Genomic DNA, 18,982 nt, shown 5'->3' with positions numbered 1-18,982 from the left:
ACGTTCTCTAGGCCCTCAATCTCGATTGTACGGGAGTCCGTGGGGACGACTGGGAGCGCTATGGTGCTCATCGAAAGCGGCAAGATTTTGTAGGTAGAGCGGTTGATTTTTTTGATAATAATAAAAGAAGAAGAGGGGGCGATCATTAAATTGGCTGCAAGTCAGCTCGACGGAGACATTTATGCATTTTGAGGTGGGGTGATCTCAGCCGCACGCGTGCGCCCGCATTCATCGCATTCAGCTGGGCTAACGTTTCTGCCATCCTCACATCGTGACGAGGACCAACAAAGATGTCTTTTGGTTTCTCCATAGGAGATATAAGTATGTGCACGTACCCGTGGTTTATCGCAAACGTACTGATAGTATCTAGTTCTCGTTAGCCAGTTAGCGTACGACCTATACTCGACCGTCAGCTCTGGAAGGCAAGCAGCGTCGCGCGACTTGAGAGAGCTTGAGGAGGTGCTCTTTAGTCTGAGATGTGCTCTGGATCACCTCAAAGAGGTGTCCCATGACGTGCTTACAAGACCAGGGCTCCCAGATGGCGACGAGCTCATGGAGAAGCTTGGTATGATGATCAGCTCTTGCGCTTCAACGTTACAGGAGCTAGATACTGTGACGAAGAAGTATCGTCTGGTCGAAATGGAGGCAGGCAAAGAGAAGACTAGCTTGCGCACGCTGGAAGACGTCAAGAAGAGTATTCGCGTTAACTGGCAGAGGGTACGATGGGACCGCGAGAAGCAGTGGCTGCAACAATACCGAGAGAAGCTTAAGTCGCATACCGATGCGATAAACCTCATCTTAACTTCAGTGGTCTGGTAAGCTTCGTAGCTCAAGTCCGGAGTAAATATAGACTAATACATGCAGGGAGACTGTTACTTCTGCTAGCGAAAGTAGCAAGAAGAACCACGAAAAGACACATTCTTTGCTGAGTGAGGTGTTGCGCAACCCAGCTGTAGATGCTGGGTTCCGAGCGATGGTGCAAGAGATACACGCCGTACTTATCAAACCAAGCCCAAAGCCAGAAGAAGTCCAGATGGAAGCGATACCAAGTACAGGATTGGCTTACAACGAGCCCAATGTTACTGCGAGTTCACTGATCGGATCGATAGTTGGCGAATCATCTGGCCCAACGGAGATACACGAAAGGAGGTTGCCTTCAGTGAGCATACATGCGATGTCTGCTTTGCCATATAGAACATCGAGGGCAATAGCGTATGCTCGTGATCCCTCCGGAGAAGCCTCGACACAGGAGGTTGGAGGTGCAACGCTTTGGAAAGGCCAAACTACGGCTGAGAGCGCACTCCGTCGTGAATATCCGACTGGCCATGGTAATCTATCAATTGCCACCATCCAGCTCAACAGCGAACGCCGTGCTTTCGGAGCAAAAGAGTTCAAAGCCTTCAAACAGCGACACGCACAGCCGAAGAAGGTTTCGAAGCCTTCTTTCCTCACGAGTGTGGCGCCCACTAGTCAGGAGCTGCAGGCCTGTATACCACACATCTTTCGATCGACGGTAGACGGTAAGCAGGAGACGCAGGAGCTGAAGAACGAGATAACTCGCTGGACGCATGAGTTCTCTCGCTTCGTCAACGACACGAAAGCGAGTCAGGCGGATGAAGACAGACGTTTCTTGACGTTGTTAGGGGCGCTGAACGAGGCAGTCGAAAGTAGCACAGGAAGAATGCGACAGCTGTTCTATGACATTTCGCACTCGGCAGGCTTCACATCAGTACTGAATCAGGTAGAGACAGTATCGAAAAGCGCGAGAGTGAAAAAGGGGATTGAAGACTTCCAGGCTGACAAAGAAGATTGGGAGGAGCACAGCCGAAGTCGTTAACCTGAACGGCCTGCCATATCGGCATTGTGGTGTAGCATCGGGCCGCATGGCTCAAGATGGCTGCATGAAAGCTACGATAGCCTCTTAGTAGAGAGAAAGGCAGCTTCCTTAGACAATACAAACTTAGCCATTGCCTTTCGGCGCTTCTTTGATCTGTGTTTCCCATCAATTGCGGGTCGAAGACATCTTGCCTCTGCTCGACGAATTCTTGTGCCACAGCATGTATCGAGGAACGATGACAGACAACGTCTACCTGAAACAAGTCGAAGAGCGAGCTGTCAGATAACTCTGTATAAGGTACTCGTAAGCGCATCAGTTCCCACAATTGTATTCGCTGAAGGACCGAACAGCGACAGCAACTTCGCGTTTCCTTGACCTTTCTTGTGCCCCTGGAACGTACTCTCTAGAATTTGTCCCACGCCACCACATGCTCCTTTGAACAGGAGTACGTTCTTGGTCTGCGAATCTATAAAGAGACCAGGTTCTGTCGTGGAAAATTGGGATTCGTCCAGATTATGAGGTATGATGTCGTGGATTATGAGACGATCACCGGTGGGTAGTAGACACCACAAGTCGCCAAGTGCGTTGCGTTTGGCAATGACGTCTGCCAGGGTATGTTTTCTGAAGTCGACATAGCGATCTTGCTTGGTGACTTTCGGTGCGTGGTCGATAGGACCGTCGGAGTGCGCATACCATCCAACATCCTCATGCGGAGGTACGAATCTCCGTTTCTTCAAGACGTCTACGAGCATTTCTGCTCCAGCCGCGGCAAGCCGTTGCTCCAATATCTGAGCCGTCTCAGGACTCGGTTCGGAAGGAATGGCAATCTCGAAGCCAGGCATGGGGGTTTGGGCAAGGATAGTACCCTGGTCGAAATGCCTTGGATGCAGTGTTTGCACAGAGACACCGGTGTACTGCCGCCGCTTCAGTATGGCATGTGAGACGGGTGCTGGGCCACGCAGATCGGGGAGCAGCGAGGGATGCACGTTGAGACCGCCGTATTGCGCATAGTTGAGGATTCGCGGTGGGACGAGGAGGCCGAAGGATACGGCGATGACGACATGTATGGGGTTCGGTGGAGTCCAGCCGGTGAAGGTATCGATCACATGGGTGGGCAGGTTAAGCTCTTCGGTGGCTACCTGCTTGATGGGTACTGTAACGTGTCAATTGATGTTTTGTTATAGCTAACAAACGTTCCTACCCTCTCTCAACGTCTTCAGTCCCCGTCCGGTAGGCTTCGGTGGGCGGTGGATGACATCAATGCTCTCAATGAGGCCGGGCACATGCCGCTTCGCGTCTGCTACGGCACGCAGTGACGCGATGCTGAAGGCGTCAGAGCCACAGAAGAGAATCCGCAGTGGCTCCGACGTCCGAGCGGGAGCAGACGTCGAGCTGCATCGGCAGGGAGGAGTGGCGATCAAGGAGCGGACGGGGCTGCGCAGCCTCCAGATCATGGCTCAGAGGTGAGGAAGCTCGGCGACAAAAGCCGCGCCGCAGGGTCTGGACGTTGCGATCGTGATCCCGTGGGGCATCTCGAACACGACAATCGGAGGGATCCCTGCCGCCCGGCCGCCGCATCGCGATGGACTGCAGTGCCTGACTATGGAATACAAATAGGCCACGACGACCGCTCGTTGTTGGGGTTGCGCGTTGGCACGTTCGCTGCCTGTCTTGTCCTCCGCGTCTCCTCCGCACGCGTGACGTAGTCTTCCATCACCCAAATCCACCAGAAGCGCCGCGCGACCAGGCCCTTCGCAGAATGCACACATGTCTTCCACGGCGGTTACCAAGGTCGTCCCGGCGCAGCTCTCCTTTCTAGCTATATACAATCCCTCGCTCGGAACATCAGACGAGACTTTCCACCAGCAGATTGTCTTCTACTACTCAAAGGCCGCCAAGACGCGCTCCAGGCTGAAGGATGGCGATACAGAGAGGGAGGAAGAGTTGCGCGAGCAGGAGAATGAGAAGCTTCGCCAGGTCGGGCTAGCTCAGGGCATGGTAGGCTTTGCGAAGTAGGACGCATGCAGGCGAGTACTTTCGTGTATATGGCTAATACCGTGCAGGAGTTTCTCAAATGGCGAAGCCGTCGACTCTGTGGAAACACAAAAGTCGCGCATTGTTCTGCGTGAACTGGAGAATGGGTGGTGGATATTGGCAGTATGTATGCCCACGTGCTCAACATGACTACAACTAACACCATCACAGTCCATTGATCTTACCCAACTCCCACCGACCGGTGGCCTCACACGAACCGACTCGAGCACCGATACCACCGAGCCCATAATCGAATACTCGTCACGCGAAGTCAGCCCGCCTGCGCTCCTGATCCAGCAACTCGTGCGCGCCCAGTCCGTCTTCCTGCTACATCATGGGTCCACACTCGAGAACATGTTCTCGAAGCACGGCCGTGCCAAGTTTTGCAGCATACTCGACAAGTACTGGTCACGATTTGCGAGCAGCTGGGACGTGCTGCTACATGGAAGTCCTGCGGTGGACATATACGGGGGCATGAAGCTGGCAGCTGGTGGCGAGCTGGGTATGGGTGTTGGTGAGGAGGAGTGGGGAAGCAGCGAACGAGACGTCCTGGAAGACTTCGCACGCAGAACCTCAGGTCTCGTCGATGTCATGGTGTCTCGCTTTGGAGAAGCATCACCTCTACAGCAAGCCAAGACATCCACAGACCCGAAGACACTCGAAGTGTCAGAGCTGGAACCCTGGATAGGAGTTGGAAAGAACGTCCATGCCGCAGATGGCGTCGTCTTTTCCGGCCTGGGAGCTGTGAGCAGGAAGTCATTACGAGACTTGTCTCACTGGGTAGAGACCATCTACGCTCACGGCGAGTATGCTTACGGCGTACGAGATAACCCAACATCGGATCGCAGGAAACGGCGAAGGAGAAATCTGAAGCCCGAACCCGAACCAGAAGAGCCGTCGCCTCCAATACAAGAAGAAAGACCGCGTTTTCCTCCGTCGAGCAATGGCTCCCTACCACCGGGTATCCCTCCGCCTATCGTCAAAGCAGCTGAGAACTCTCTTGATAAGGCATCCGCCGCCGTTCAAAACAACAAATCCCAAGCCGATCCTGCTGCACCTGAGTCCAAGCCAATGCTAGCGTCTCTGGGTGACACCGAGACATGGATGAAGTACATGACACTTGGCTATGGGACAGCATGGGGTGGAAAGAAGAGTGCCGAATCTTCGGAATCTACTGCTCCAACGCCAGCACCGCCACCACCGGCACGCGAACGCGAACGCGAACGCACCCCTTCACCAGCAGCGATGCGTTACATAGACCCTACACCTGATGTGGACCCAGCAGAGGAGAAAATGAAGCAGCAGATCCGTCTAGAGAACGATGGGTATTTCCTTGTAGGACTCAAAGGCGATCTGCAGGACCTAGACATCGACGACGAGAATGGGGAGGGCGACTGGAACATCCGTATACCGCTGCGGACCATACATGTGGAGGTTGACAGACGAGAAGCTTCACTGAAAACAGAAGATGGCGACTCGGACTCGACTCCGCAGTACGAGAGAGACATGAAGGTGGAGCCTACAACAGACAACAAGCTATCACGGCTACGACCTGTTGTCTACGTAGTAAGTCCCCGCACCATCAACAGATTCCTCCCCCTACTAACACCCACCCCAGCACCGTCCCTTCGTCTACACCTTCCTCTTCGAACACCGCACCCACTCCCTCGGCGTCGCATCCTTCTACCGCGACATCCACAACTTCTTCTCGCCCCTCCACCGCTCCCTCGACAAAAGCACCTCCCCCAGCCTCGTCGCCGCCCGCCTCCACGCCGTCTCAAACCACTACACAACAGAAGGCTCAACCGGCGGCTCCGGCCCCTCCTCCGGCCCCAACACACAAACCATCTACGACCTCGTCTACGACCCCCGCACCTACACCGTGCATTCCAGCCTCCCCAACATCCCCGACCCAGGCACCCTCCTCGCCGAAGGCCTCGGCAGCAACAGCACGAGCTCCCTCGGCTGGAGCAGAATCGAAGCCCTGAACGTACATTCTCAGATCCTCGCCACGGTAGCGGGTACGCGCCGCAACCTCTCTGAAATAGAACGCACGTGCAAAACCTCGCGTGGCTGGTGGGTCGTCTGGATGCGTCTGCCCCCCTCGCAAGTCAGCAACGAAGACACAGCGCAGAACAATGCTTCGAATGAAAACGCCGGTTCAGGGCATGGCTCCGGCCAGTTCAATTCCAACGAGCTGCGTGAAGCGTTTCTTGTGAGGAGGGCGCGGGATACGACGGCGCATAGTGCGAAGAGCTCGAGTAGCTTTGCGAGTGGCATGTGGAGTGGGCTTGGTATGGGGGGCGGGGGTACGTCGCGGAATGAGAGGATGGGCGGGAGTGCGGCGGGCTGGGGGCCTAAGGGGTTGGCCGAGGGGATTGGGATTGATGCGAGGAGGTATGTTGAGGAGTTGTTGAGTTTGAATAGGTAGATGGGAGGTGTTGGGTCCACGGGTATATAGATTGGGCCATACCCCAGATTCGATCAAATCATCATTTTCACTGAAAGACCATCTTGGTGTTGAATATGGATGTGTATGGGGCGTTGGTATCATGGTGATGCAAAGAGTGTGACGCAAGGAGCAATTTGGACGAATGGGGTTCAATTTGTCTACTAACTCGCTGCGATCACTTTTCAGCGTCTTGTCATGGGATGTGTTTTCCATGCGTACTGTGTGCTACAAAACTAGAATTCCTGAACCCCCTTGCACAACGACCAGCGATTGGCACTACGTCTCGACTTATGAAGTAATCTTCATTTGACTGCGCGCACGCTTCAGCCGTCGTCATTGTACACCTCTACTACCGCCTTTGCCTTCTAAGACTGTTTCGCAGCCTGTCCAACACGAACATAGTAAACACGGCCCTTCCCATCTTTACCCACCCCCTTCCCCATGAATTCCTCAGCAGCCTTAACAATCTCCTGATGATCCTCCGGGGCCAACACATGATCCCCTCCAAGCGCCCCCAGCCTAGCAAAAGCTTCCTGTACCAACTCCGGCGTCTTCATCTGATCGTCGTCCGCTTTAGCCTGGCGCAAAAGCCGGAGTATTCCTTCGAGGGCAGCTTTGTTGGCGTCGGGTGTAGAAATCTCCTTCTGCTGGGGTTGCGTGTTGGGTTCTTCGTCTGCTAGGTTGGGCGAGGTTTCCGCTGCTGAGGGACTGGCGATGAGTTCACGGAACGAAGGTGGCAGGCACAATTGCGTCGTGCCTTCTCGGTTTAGAACCTCATCTGCAGACTTCTGCACCGCTTCTTCATCGGCGAGTACCCACTCGGCCCAGTGTTGACCGTGAAACTCTTCCTGCTCTTTGTCGAGGGGGTTTATACAGTGGAATGCCCTTTTTGAGATGGTTAGTAACTAGCTTAGTCTTTTGCGTACACGCCATGATTGATAGTAGGATATACGTACTTTACCATTTCCTCAAACTTTCTCGTAGCAAGAGAACCAGATGGCGATGCCCTTGAATTGCTATCCAACCATTCTCTTATAAAATCTGCCGCCTTATACGTCGGCTGTGAGTCCACTTTTCTCGTTTCGTAATTCCGGCTGCTGGTTCTCTCTTGGTGGCGACTCTCATGCCAGATAATGTGTAATGGTATAGTGTCGTCGTTATCCCATGCGGACGGTGTGTAGCCATGTTCATTTTCCGAGATAGCTCTCAAGGGGCCTTTTAGCTGAATGTGAAGCCAGTGAGCCACTATGGCAAGTATAGAGTGCATGAAATGCATTCGCGGTATTTCGTACTGCAGAGTGCGGCGAAAAGCTGTGAGATATCCGGTCAGAGTTTGGATGGAAAATTCACTTGGTCCTGTAGAGGTAGTTGCACGGCGATATGCCTCACGCTGAATGACCTCTTGTATGGTTTTGTTCGTGATGTTGAGAAAGTTTCTTCGCTGCGTTCCCCCTTCACAAAGAGCATCTATTATGGGCGTGTTATGGCTTTGCAGTCTGGTCTTGGTTTTGACTACCCAGTCGTTGGCGCTGTGTGCATTGCGAGCGAAGCTAGCGAGGGAGCGACCGTGTGCCAGAAATATACGTTGCAAACAATGTCGCAGAGTCCACGGCCGATCGCCACCAAATACGCTCTTGTCGCCCATGATCTTGAGATAGCTTTCCATATCTGGCCACTCCTTTGTCAACACAGGCGTGCAAGGGGATGGGGCTGTCACGCTGTGAGCCTGCCGTAGGTAGTTATAGAGATGTGCCGTCGCGACCGGGCTGCCGCTGTGGTTCTGGAATACCGTATTGAACTCATCAACAGCTTGGGCGACGACAAAGGCTATCAGGCCAGCTAGAAACGGGTTATATCGTGGCCAATCCCAACGAAAGACTCCAACGACGCATTCTTCTCTTCCACTTATCCTGAGACCTGTTATCTTTTCTTTCATCATGGCGCGTCGACTCCAAAACATTTCCGTGGTATGCCAGTCTACAATCTTTGCTGTGTCTGCATCGCTTCGGAAGAAAGAGGTGAGCGTTTTGCGGATTGGATTTGATGTGAATGGGTATTGTTTTAACAATTCCAGGTAATGACCAGAGTCGCTGTCATTCTGATAGTAATTCTTGTATGCCCAGTTATTCTTGTAGTCGTCTCTTATGATGTTTGGCTCGGCAAGTGTGACGACCTCTTGTACCTTCAGGTATAGATCCGTACAGAGGACCAGTTCCACACTCAGATCAGGAAGTTCCCTCTTTTCTTGTCCCTCCGGTTTGGGAGCAGAATACAAAGTCCGGAGATACTCTCGCCAGAGTTGAGTGAAGTTGTCCATAATGGGAGGATCTTCAAAGCTGCCCATTCCTTCGACGTCCATGCCTAAGATGTCTTCCAGGGCGTTGACCAGTGGTTGAAGGGCAGGCATGTCCGTTTTGTAGTCGTCAAAATAGCGGATCTGGAGCACAAGCTCCATTGCTCGGTATCGACCGGCGTAGTTTGCAGCCTGGAAGAAACGACTCAACGCATGCCGGATAGTGGTAAAAGTGCCTAGGCAGCTGAATTCGGCCACGTGTTTTGGGATCTGGACATCCGCGTCGCTCGTATCTACCGGGGTAGCTTCGTCGGAACATGATTCGATGTCTTTGGGTTTGCGAAGATAGTTCAAGCAGAATGTCTCCATCGAGTTAAGTTCGGGGAACTGCATCGTGAACTCGTGAACGAGACTCCGGAGCATCTGCATCCCGGCTTGAGTTGTTGCCGCGGTCGTGATGAGGTCAAGCTTTCTGTCTAACAAATATTCTTGCCATGCCTTGCGGATGGCCTGTTTGATGCGTAAGTGATCATGTAGAAGGGATTCCATAGCGACTTGGCGCTCTTCTTCGCTGTTATCGACAAAGTATGTGATCCGTGACGTTGGCGGTTTCTCGGCGACCGCAATCGCAGCACTCTCGACTTCCTGATCAGCCAACTCCTCAATCTCAAGCTTACTGAAGCGATTGGTAATATCATCCATAGAATCATGTCGTTGAGCCTTGTCACCATTCTTTTTGACGTGTTGCGCGTTGCGTATAAACGGTCGTAAGATATTGAGCGTATGCTCCAGCGTCTCCGTGAAGAAGGTATGACCGGCGTTGTCTTCTTCTTTCACTACCTTCTCAATTCCATCCAACCCATCAACCTGACTCTCATGCCATTGCGACGACTTCTTCCGTTGTCTGATGGCCCGTGCCGCGCACTGAGCAGCGTATACAGGAACGACGAATTGCTTGGGCGGTTTCTCGGCAATTGCCTCCGCACATGCAACTAGTCCGCTAATACTGACTTCTCGTTCTTCTAGCTTCTTCTTTTTCCGGGCCTTTGATTTCGATGCCGTTGATTCTAACGATGACTTGTAGGGCGGCGGAAAGCCTATACGTGTTGCAGTGCTGCAGAGCCAGTTGATGTACGTATTGGTGTCTTTTTTGTATTCGAGATAGCTGTTGTAGATGTTATCGGGTAGCATGTTGGCTAGGAATTGCCGGAGAATGCGGCGAAGGTAGTGCTGAAAGTGCGAATGAATCGACCGATACACCGGGCAGTGTGAGAAGGATATTCATATTCCAAGAGGAGAGATGGTCGGGCAGATACCGGAGCTGATACAGTCCTAATCACACCAACTAGCGTCGCGCTAAACTCTGAGGTCGCAGAGGAGGAGGTGTTGATGAACGACCAGGGATCTCCGGATCTGACACAATGCGTAAATCGGCAATGCTGAGCGGCCCGATTAGCTACAACACGCTTCTTGACCATCGCTTTCGCCATCATGTGATAGAGGATGCTGGGCATTGCTTCTGTTGTTGATATTGCGTGGCTCCGATTAGCTATAGTATTTGTATAAAAATCCGTGACCGGGAAGTTCGTTGACGTATGTTGACTGATCTTGCGAAAGTAATCAACGCGAATAGAGTATGCCTCTGACTCAAACTGGGGCCAGGGTTGGTCATCGAGATCGTACTTTGGTATGCGATATGTCTGCGATAGCTGTGTGATTGCATAAAGTATGCAAAGGTAATATGTGCGTGTGTGTGGTGAGAGGTTGCGGTGTTGTGGGTGGAAGAAACCTTGTAGAATGTGAGTGATCAGTCGAGGAAGGAGCGACGAAGGGGCATACTCAGCAAGACATGCCTTGGCAAATCAGAGCCGAACGAACAACGCACCTTGACGAACACGTTCCATTAACACTAAAGTCGCTACACTGGGGTATATCTGTATGCCTTTAACCTCGAGAATTCCCTTCTTCATCGTATGATCATCTCCATCCTACCTCCACTAATCACTCCACCTCAATCCCATCCACATCCTCCGTATCATCCAACGCCCTAACCACCTCCTCCATCTCCTTCGGACTCGTAATCCCCCAAACCCCACCGCCCTTAACAGCCCCCTTCATGCCCACCTCCTTCCCCACCAGATTCCTACCCACTTTCCCGGGCCCAATACCCACATACCGCATAATCTTCTCTTGCTCGTGCAGATACTTGACGCTCTTCCACCACTGCACCGTCTCCACACAACTGCGTGCTAGCAAGTCTTTCAGTTGCTCTTTGTCTTGGAAGGGCTTGCCGGACACGTTTGAGATGCAGGGCATGATGCCCGGCCATGTTATGATATCGCGGCCGTCTTCCGTGGGCTTATGCAGGATGCGTTTCATTGTTTCGGCCGCAGGCTTCATAAGGAGGCTGTGGAAGGGAGCGTCAGATTTAAGTCGTACATGTCTCGGGTCATGGCCGCCGAATTGGCGCAGGTTGGTCAGGAGCGTGCTGATGCGTGTTATACTACCACTCAGAACAATCTGGTTCTTCGAGTTGAGGTTTGCGATGGCGACTTGCTGGACGGCGGGGAGGTGGTCGTGGGAATCGGCTTTGGAGCCCAGGGCGAGGAACTCGTGGATGCCGTTGATGAGAGATTGCATGTGCTCTTCGGATTCGCAGACGAGGGCTACCATGCCGAACTCACCGCCTTCTTCTGCGACGGCTTCTTGGCTGCATTTGCTCATTACTTCGGCTCGTCGCCGCACCATCTTTAGGGCGTCGTGGAAGGTGAGGTAGCCGCCTGCTACGAGGGCTGCGAATTCGCCGAGCGAGTGGCCCAGTGTGATGTCGACGCGTTCGCTGGTCTTGAAGCCAAACTCCTTCTCCAGTATCCGCAGTATCAGGATCGAGGTTGCCATAATGGCCGGTTGCGCGTTCTCGGTTCGTGTGAGTTCAGCATTCGTGCCGGACTCGATTGTCTTGGTAAGGGGGAGTTGAAGGGTCTCGTCAATCTCCTCGAGGATGGGTTTCGCCGTCTTGGGGAAGGCCTGCAGCCACGGTGTGCACATTCCCACGCGTTGTACGCCTTGGCCTGATATTTTTTAGCATGCTGTAGTATCTGGATATCTGATCGCTAGAAAGAAGTACCAGGGAAGAAGATGGCAGTCTTGGGTCTCGTAGCGGGCGCATCTCGCACGCTGCTCATCCAGCGCCGCCGTGCAGGCTGACAATTGGCGCTCCGCTCGCCGCATCGCATACACCGTCGCGGAAGACGCGGGGCTGCTCTGGAAACGGTACTCAAAGAAGAAGACATGGCGTGTTTCGGGCTATGAAGTTCGGGGAGTCATGGTGTTGATTTCCAGCAGCTCTGCGGAGATGCGGAGGTTCGGGCGCGGGGAATTGACGTGAGGTGCCCTGCAGCTTGAATTAGCGCCGTGGGGTCACCCAACACCCACGGCCGAGGTCTTGCTTTTCCGCGACCAATCGTCACCGAGGCAGTGAGTGACATTTTTACAGGCAATGACAGTTATCGAATTAATTGCTAGACTGAAGTCTTCGAATGTAGATACTTCTATACCATCCTCTTACGCGCCCTGGATGTTGAGTCCAGCGTCAACCTGAATGCGCATACCAGTCATGCTAGTATTCTTCGCCAACATGACATACGCCGAAGCACAGTCATCCATGAAAGTCACATGCTTCAGTGCTGCAGCATTCGTGAGCTGCTCAATCTTCTCTTTGCTATACTTGAGGCCCTACGTAACTGTCAGCATGGCACGTCAGGATAGCTTCTGCGTCCTTACCCATTCGGTCAACAGTAAGCCTGGGAGAACGGTGTTGACGCGGATCTTGGGTCCGACGGTGGCGGCAAGGCATTTGACGAGTTGGAGCTGGGCTGCTTTGGTGACGGCGTAGGGCATGCTGGAGCCGCCTTGGCTGACACCCTGTGATTCGGTGTCAGTACTCAATTGTTAAACCCATAGTCCGTAGTTGTGTCATGACGAGAGTAAATGTGAACGTACCGCAATACTGCCCGTAGTAATCATCAGTCCACCCTCAGGATTCGCGTCAAACGTGCTCCTCGCCTCAGACAGTAATGCCTTGGGTACTTTGACATTTGCATTCCAGCACTTATCCCATTCTTCATCGCTCATGGAGTCGAGATCTTTCCACTCGGAGAAGCGTGTCCAGCCTGCGTTGGCGATGATAATATCCAGCCCTCCCAGCTGTTCAATCGTCTCCTTAACAGCTCTCCTTGCCTCATCCGTGGATGTCATATCCTGTCGCAAGTATCAGTATATCTTCTTCCCAACTCTCAACTACCAAACCCACCACAACTCACCGCTTTAACAACAACAGCCTTAACCCCATGCTCCTGACACGCCTTCTGCACCTTCTGCGCCGGCTCAATCCGGTTGAAGTAGTTAATCGCCACATTGGCGCCTTCACTCGCAAACGTCGTGCTGAGGAGTTCGCCGAGGCCGCTGAATGGGGGGCGTTAGTCATTGTTGAGATTTGGAAGACGACATAGCGGGTATAGAGTGAAATGTATGGAGGAAGGCATTCAGGAAAACATGAAATACATACGCTGATCCACCTGTAATAAGTACATTCCTGCCTTTGAGATCGTACGGCATGTTTGCTGCTTTGCTGCCTGCTCTGTGTGCGTTGGGTAGGTAGGCCGGGTTAGATGTAGAATGCGATCAATGTGGTTCCTGTTGTAGATTTGGAATAGGAGAGAAGAGATAAGCTTTTAGTAGGAAAGGCTTGGGATAGAGTAACGAGAGTTCATTCGTGTGTTATTTACAAGCTGACTGTCGGCACCGTCGTCACCGTCGGGAAACATGGTGGGGCAATGGCTTCCGGAGTTTATGCAGGTAAGGACCACCCCCGCCCCCCGGTTCTATCGTACTTCTTGCCGGTTTGGGGTTAGTAGGGTTACCTCGGTACAGTCATACATTTACATGGCATGTAGCCGGCTGATGTTTGCTCCGCTTGTGTTGTACTTGATTGCAAGACGCCTTGAAATACGATAGTAATAATTCCTCATAACCAACCATCCCGATCCAATCCATCCTAAGCGCTTATCCCAAGCATTGCCTTTGAAAAAACAGTCTACGTGCCTAGGTATAGACTCCATGAAGAAGAAGCCTCCTCAAACACACTCTACATGTTATCGAAATCCAGACCCCAGTCGTCATCTCCTCCGCCACCACCCATATCCATGTTCATGTCCATATCCATATCCATGCCCATACTACCCATGTCACCCAGATCCATACCAGGCAAGCTGCCCAGGTCTGTGCTCATATCGCCTGCGCCTGCATCGCCATTGCCCATGCCGATGTTTGACAGGTCCAAGCCTTCGGCACCAGTGAGTTCGTCCATACTGCGTTGCAGCGCTTTGTTGTCCATGTTGGAAATGTCGTCTACCACCGTCGCGGCTGCTGCATCGTCGATAGCTCGGTTCAGATCATCGGATATAGTTTGCGATTGCATGTCCCCGATGTTGACGCTCGGTATGTTGATGGGTGGTGCTTGGAGTCCGGCTTCGCTGAGGGAGGCAAAGTGCGCTTCCACTCGGCGGTGTAGACGCACTATTGTCTCCGCAGTCAGAGGATCTGTCGCGACCAGATTGGCTGCGCTCTCGAATTCCTGCTTGAGCATCTCGCGGAGATTCATGCGGGTCCGTTGTTGAGGCGGCGCTGATATCGAGCTTCCCATCCAGTCTATCGTGATCGGACTGTCTTCAACGGTCGGGGCGCAGATGATAGACACGCCAATGTCGAGCGCAGCGGCTCCGTTGCCAGCATCTGTCTGCGCTTTTACCTCGTCTATGATTGCGCGTAGCGTCCTGGTGGCACCAAGCATCTTCAGCGATGCGTAGATTTGGCGATGTGTATAGCCAGGTGGGTTTGGCTGTAACGAAGAAGTCGAAGCCCATTGACATAGTTGTTGTATTGTATGCCGTAGAGACGTGTTCAAAGTGCTGTTCGGCGCATTCGTCCACTGGTCCACTTCCTTCAAGCTAGCGTATATGGATCGTTCGTAGTGTGCATGCACCTTGATTGCCTGGATGAAAGGCTCAAGTGTCGTGCGATTTGGCTCGCGCCGCTGTAGCGTACGGAAGCATTTCTCCAGGCGACTAGCCACCATCGCTATTATAGTCGAGTGCATAGCTTGTGCATCGCCAGAAGAAGGAGTCGTCAGTATGATTTCATTGAAAATGCGTATCATTGAGTCGAGGTCCTTGTGTGTTTGAAGAAGCGCGTAGGAGGCCATCCACGTGAGACCTTCAATCAAAGATGGTAGTAAGAAAGTCTCTCCGAGATCTGTAATCGAGTCAGTGATGTTTAATTGGACGAGAAAATTGGGGTAAACTTACATTCCAAGCCACCTTTGACAGACTCAAATGACAGTACGCCTGTCGAGCATGCCACAACAGTCTGCCTGAAAAGTGTCGGAACTATAAGATAGAAATCCTGTGGCCGACAGGATGCAAACACCTCATTGCTCAGCCCTTCCTTGTCGGCATCATAGAGCCCTTTAAGCCAGTTGCCGAGATGCTTACCCTGTTCTTCGCTCAACTCATCGGGGAGCATGCTATGGTGGCCGCGTTTCATAAGCTTGGCGATAAATGTATCATGCCGGATGCCAATGTCGTGATATGTAAGATCATAGCGATATACGAAGGCCATAACGAGGACAAGTATTGCGCCAAACTCGTCGTAGACTGGTTGGTATTCACCTACATTCGTCAGTCACGAATCTCCACAGTATTAACAAAGCTAACCTTGATCGCTGTCATAGTGCCACTCATCGAGGAATTGGCATAGTGGCCGCAGGATGCTTGCCGGCGAAGTGAATTGAAGCATGACATCCATTGCCTGCGGTTTTCTGAATATCAACGAGGACAGTTGCTTCAAGTACATGGTTGTTTGTGTTTCGCAGAGATGTGCTATGAACTGTCATCACATTAGCAGGTACCTCTCGCAATTCTTTGTATCATGTCTTACATCTGTAACAGCAGCGACGATGGCCCCGGCATTTCCATCCAGGCTCTCAAGCTCGTCAATGTATGCGCTGACTTTGTCGAAGTTCGACTTGCACTGGCTTAGTAACTCCTTCCTCTCGTATCTCTTCGATGGAGGACCTTGCATAGGAGCTTCGCCAAGCAACCGCTCTACAGCACCCGCCGGAATGAGCCCATGGAGCGCGCAGGCATTAAGGAAGTCTTGCTTGACATCAGAGAGAGAGTTGTTACTTCCCATGATATCGTCGAACCCCTGCGAGAAAGATGGGAAAGCATGGGGATCCACGTGACTGAGTGCTTGTGTGATGCACATTTCTGGTGTCATCGGAAATATCGACCCGGAGATTTGCACGAGGAGTAGGGGTACTTTGTTGATCAGGAATGATTTCAGGGGAAACATTGTCTGCGTTGGTTCACTGCGATACATGGCGTTGGCAAGGACATCGAAAGCGGCGGTGATCAAGTCTGTGGCCATGTTTTGTGCTTCCAACTGACGGAGATCAGCATATCTTCGCGATCAAATGATTTAGGCCTACCTTGTATCGCGAATGGAGATAATTGATAATGATGAAATCATCGGTAAGAGGCCGCGCGACAAGCTTGAAACGTTAGCAACGTGCCACATCGTCGGCTGAAAGACATACCAAGGCGTTCAAAAATACGTAGAGACCAGCTCGTGTATTCACCTGTGGAAGCTCCATTACGGCATCGAGCTGGAGTGCAGCGACTTCAAGACCGGCGCTCCTGTTTCCCTCTCCGTTCATGTTGGGAAGCTTCTCATAAAAGTCGTGTCGTTTTTGCGAGAGCTCAAGTCTTTCAGCTAGTTGCAACGACTGATGCGATCCGCCCGAGTTGTTGGAGAGAAATGGGATAAATGAAGAGAATGACTGGATAAAATGTTTGCGTATATCTAATGCATGTGAGTAATGTACTTATCAAGTCTGAGCAAACCCGTTCGAAAACATCGTACAAACATCCGAACAATTAGAGGTGCGCTTACCTTTCCCCTTGGGATTATTCAGTATCCGCAGAATTCTTGGGTTTTCTATTATGCCAATCACAAGCATAGCAAGCCCTTCCCGGACATTGATAGAGTGTTGTTGTGGTTGTTGGATACCAGCCATGGCCTGGATCATGGTATCACTGGTATGTGAAGTGACCATCGCCTGCATCCATCTTGTTACAACAATAAGCGTGCGCAAGCCTTCGGTATTGTTGATAGGCCGTTCTTCGGCAGCAAAAGCCTTGTGTAAGCGGTGGAAGACAATTTCCTCGAGTTCTGGTGGATTGTCCCATTGCGGCTCCTTGGTCGGTTTCTCGTCGCCTGTCTTGACCGGAAGCCGGTCCTTGGAGTACAAGAACGTCAGCGTTAGAACATCAGAAGCATCGACCTTCTTCAGCGCTAGTAGCTGCTCGAGGAAGACGATGGAGCGCGGGTCGACATTGCTGGATCCTGCAACGCGTGGTCGAAGTACAAGGGCAGCAAGCTTCCGGCCAGGCAGTGGAGACTTCGCGTGCAGCTGCGCGACGGCTGCAGCGAACAGGTCAGGCTGAACGCGGCGCTCGAGGCACCTGTCCAAGAAAGTCGTCCATTCCTTGACCATGGACTCCATAGCCCATGTAGTTTAAAAAATGCGCCCTGGACGTTAGGCTGGTAGTTGACAAGAAAAAGAATATGGGATGTGGTCCGGCGAGGAACAAAGGTGGTCGTGCTTAGCTGAGGTTGGCCGATGTTCCTTGGCAGGCACGATCCATGGATGCGGACAGCGCACAGAACCCGCGAACCTTCCAACGCGTCTGGTCAGCAAAAGGAAGAAGACGCCAAGCTCTCCAAATTATATTTTATGACCGGAATTTCGTGTCTTAAATCAGAGGTAAAGAAGTGATGGTGCGGGGAGCACAAGCCGTCAAGTTTAATGCGTAACATTAATGGTATTGAAATAGTTACATTACTACCGGATGATAGAAGCGTTCTCGCCCATGTCGTGGGACATGTACAACCATTGCGCAGCGATGGCGCGAAGTGCTGATCGCTGAAGACTGACCGCTAACCCCAGCCCTCGCCAACCCAAATAAATCCACACACACGTCTTGGTGCGACGCAAATTACGGTCGTGGTGCTGACGACCATCGTGCACTAGACAACGCCATACTCCACGCCAAGCTTCAAGATGGACGGCGACGGGCATCCTGTAGCTGGTCGTCCGCATCCGGTGCCCGTGGGCCCACCATCCAGTCCTCCATGGCGAGCCACTGACTCCACGTCTTTTCGGCCCCCTCAATCTCGGCCAGCTGAACCTCCTGCAATGGCTTCAGGAAAGGCACTGACTCGTGCGGTGACATGTCGTACTGGCACTTGACCTTTGCCCAACCCACGCTCTTGGCTGCGAAAAGGTAGTTGCGACGCTCACACTCGTGCATTGGGCCGACTCCCTTCCTCCAGTCCTCGCCGAAGAAGCCGTGCATGATGCCTGGACTGTCCATTCCTGTGATTACAAGACGTCGAATGAAGGGCACAAGGGAGACCCATGCCGGCGCCGGCTGGCCTCGCGAGTTGGTGACGGGACCTTGGCGGGGCCAGGGCATGTTGTATGCAGCAGCGCCCGACGAGTGAGGCAGCGGTCCTGAGGCGTTCATGAGGGGAGTCTGCGTCCATTGGAAAGGCAGGCAGATGTTGATGAGGGCGCACACTGCCTGCACACCGTTGTCGTGCTGCGCATGGTCGAGGAAATAGCGCTGGCAGCTTTGGTATGCAGGGTGCCAGTCGAAGATGTCGAAGTGTGGCTCAGAAGAGGCGGTTGGCACAGATGGCGAGCCTCCTGATGAGGTGCTGCCGCGCGCAAAAGTTCCACCGCGAGTCTGAAAGGTCGGGTATCCCGCGGGGAAGTTTGTGGTGAAGCCGGGTAAACTTGTCATGATGAGGGAAGCGCAAGCTACTGCAGGAACGGCAAAAGTCAGCACAGCTGGTTGGTTGGCTGGAGGAGAACACCAGTTTGTGTACTCGCAGCTCGCAACTTACCGAGCTGGGTGCAACCAATGTCAAATAAACGTGCCGGTGCAGAATGTCGGGTCTGGCTAACAGCAGCCCAAGGGAGCCAGGGTCTCAGGGTTCAGGCAGGATGAGACGAGGAACAGGATCAATGACGAAACGACCGAGTGGGCGGCTAGTTCAAGGCTGCTGCAGTGTCTGTTGCTTCGTGTTCTGGTAGCATGGATAGCGGGCGCGATAAGATGCTTTATACATGGGCAGGTTGAGTATGCGGATGCTGAGGCTTGAGAAGTTGCTTATATGGAGTGGCTTCGGTCGACGCCGCCCTGCTAACCTTGCGAGGAATTATTGAAGCCTCCGTGAG

The 18,982-nt window shown here is 52.7% G+C and overlaps 6 protein-coding genes across 6 annotated transcripts; 2 read left to right on the top strand and 4 right to left on the bottom strand.

The window, feature by feature from the left end:
• Positions 1 to 290: 290 nt before the first annotated feature.
• J4E87_003444 (uncharacterized protein) lies at positions 291 to 1,837 on the top strand (the record flags this gene model as incomplete). Its single annotated transcript, XM_049375072.1, has 3 exons — positions 291 to 321; positions 371 to 815; positions 865 to 1,837. The coding sequence occupies 3 exons, from the start codon at positions 291 to 293 to the stop codon at positions 1,835 to 1,837; spliced, it is 1,449 nt and encodes a 482-aa protein (XP_049234994.1).
• Positions 1,838 to 2,115: 278 nt separating this feature from the next.
• J4E87_003443 (uncharacterized protein) lies at positions 2,116 to 3,291 on the bottom strand (the record flags this gene model as incomplete). Its single annotated transcript, XM_049375071.1, has 2 exons — positions 2,116 to 2,990; positions 3,039 to 3,291. 2 exons carry the CDS (start codon positions 3,289 to 3,291, stop codon positions 2,116 to 2,118), a joined length of 1,128 nt encoding a protein of 375 aa, XP_049234993.1.
• A 313-nt stretch (positions 3,292 to 3,604) lies between these two features.
• J4E87_003442 (uncharacterized protein) lies at positions 3,605 to 6,302 on the top strand (the record flags this gene model as incomplete). Its single annotated transcript, XM_049375070.1, has 4 exons — positions 3,605 to 3,849; positions 3,901 to 3,994; positions 4,043 to 5,437; positions 5,490 to 6,302. The coding sequence occupies 4 exons, from the start codon at positions 3,605 to 3,607 to the stop codon at positions 6,300 to 6,302; spliced, it is 2,547 nt and encodes an 848-aa protein (XP_049234992.1).
• Positions 6,303 to 6,688: 386 nt separating this feature from the next.
• On the bottom strand, positions 6,689 to 13,233 carry J4E87_003441 (uncharacterized protein; the record flags this gene model as incomplete). The annotated part of the gene is made up of 8 exons (XM_049375069.1): positions 6,689 to 7,208; positions 8,390 to 9,781; positions 10,793 to 11,687; positions 12,228 to 12,351; positions 12,400 to 12,540; positions 12,619 to 12,876; positions 12,939 to 13,080; positions 13,184 to 13,233. 8 exons carry the CDS (start codon positions 13,231 to 13,233, stop codon positions 6,689 to 6,691), a joined length of 3,522 nt encoding a protein of 1,173 aa, XP_049234991.1.
• Positions 13,234 to 13,762: 529 nt separating this feature from the next.
• NUT1 (mediator complex subunit) lies at positions 13,763 to 17,242 on the bottom strand (the record flags this gene model as incomplete). The annotated part of the gene is made up of 7 exons (XM_049375068.1): positions 13,763 to 14,928; positions 14,982 to 15,344; positions 15,390 to 15,561; positions 15,613 to 16,119; positions 16,166 to 16,228; positions 16,274 to 16,539; positions 16,630 to 17,242. The coding sequence occupies 7 exons, from the start codon at positions 17,240 to 17,242 to the stop codon at positions 13,763 to 13,765; spliced, it is 3,150 nt and encodes a 1,049-aa protein (XP_049234990.1).
• Positions 17,243 to 17,795: 553 nt separating this feature from the next.
• Positions 17,796 to 18,545, bottom strand: J4E87_003439 (uncharacterized protein; the record flags this gene model as incomplete). Its single annotated transcript, XM_049375067.1, has 1 exon — positions 17,796 to 18,545. One exon carries the CDS (start codon positions 18,543 to 18,545, stop codon positions 17,796 to 17,798), a length of 750 nt encoding a protein of 249 aa, XP_049234989.1.
• Between the last annotated feature and the right edge of the window lie 437 nt (positions 18,546 to 18,982).

The sequence above is a fragment of the Alternaria ethzedia genome, assembly GCF_023757985.1.
Source record: "Alternaria ethzedia strain BMP 0044 chromosome Unknown scaffold_6, whole genome shotgun sequence".
Lineage (NCBI taxonomy): Eukaryota > Fungi > Ascomycota > Dothideomycetes > Pleosporales > Pleosporaceae > Alternaria > Alternaria ethzedia.
This window is presented reverse-complemented; position numbering and strand designations above follow the sequence as displayed.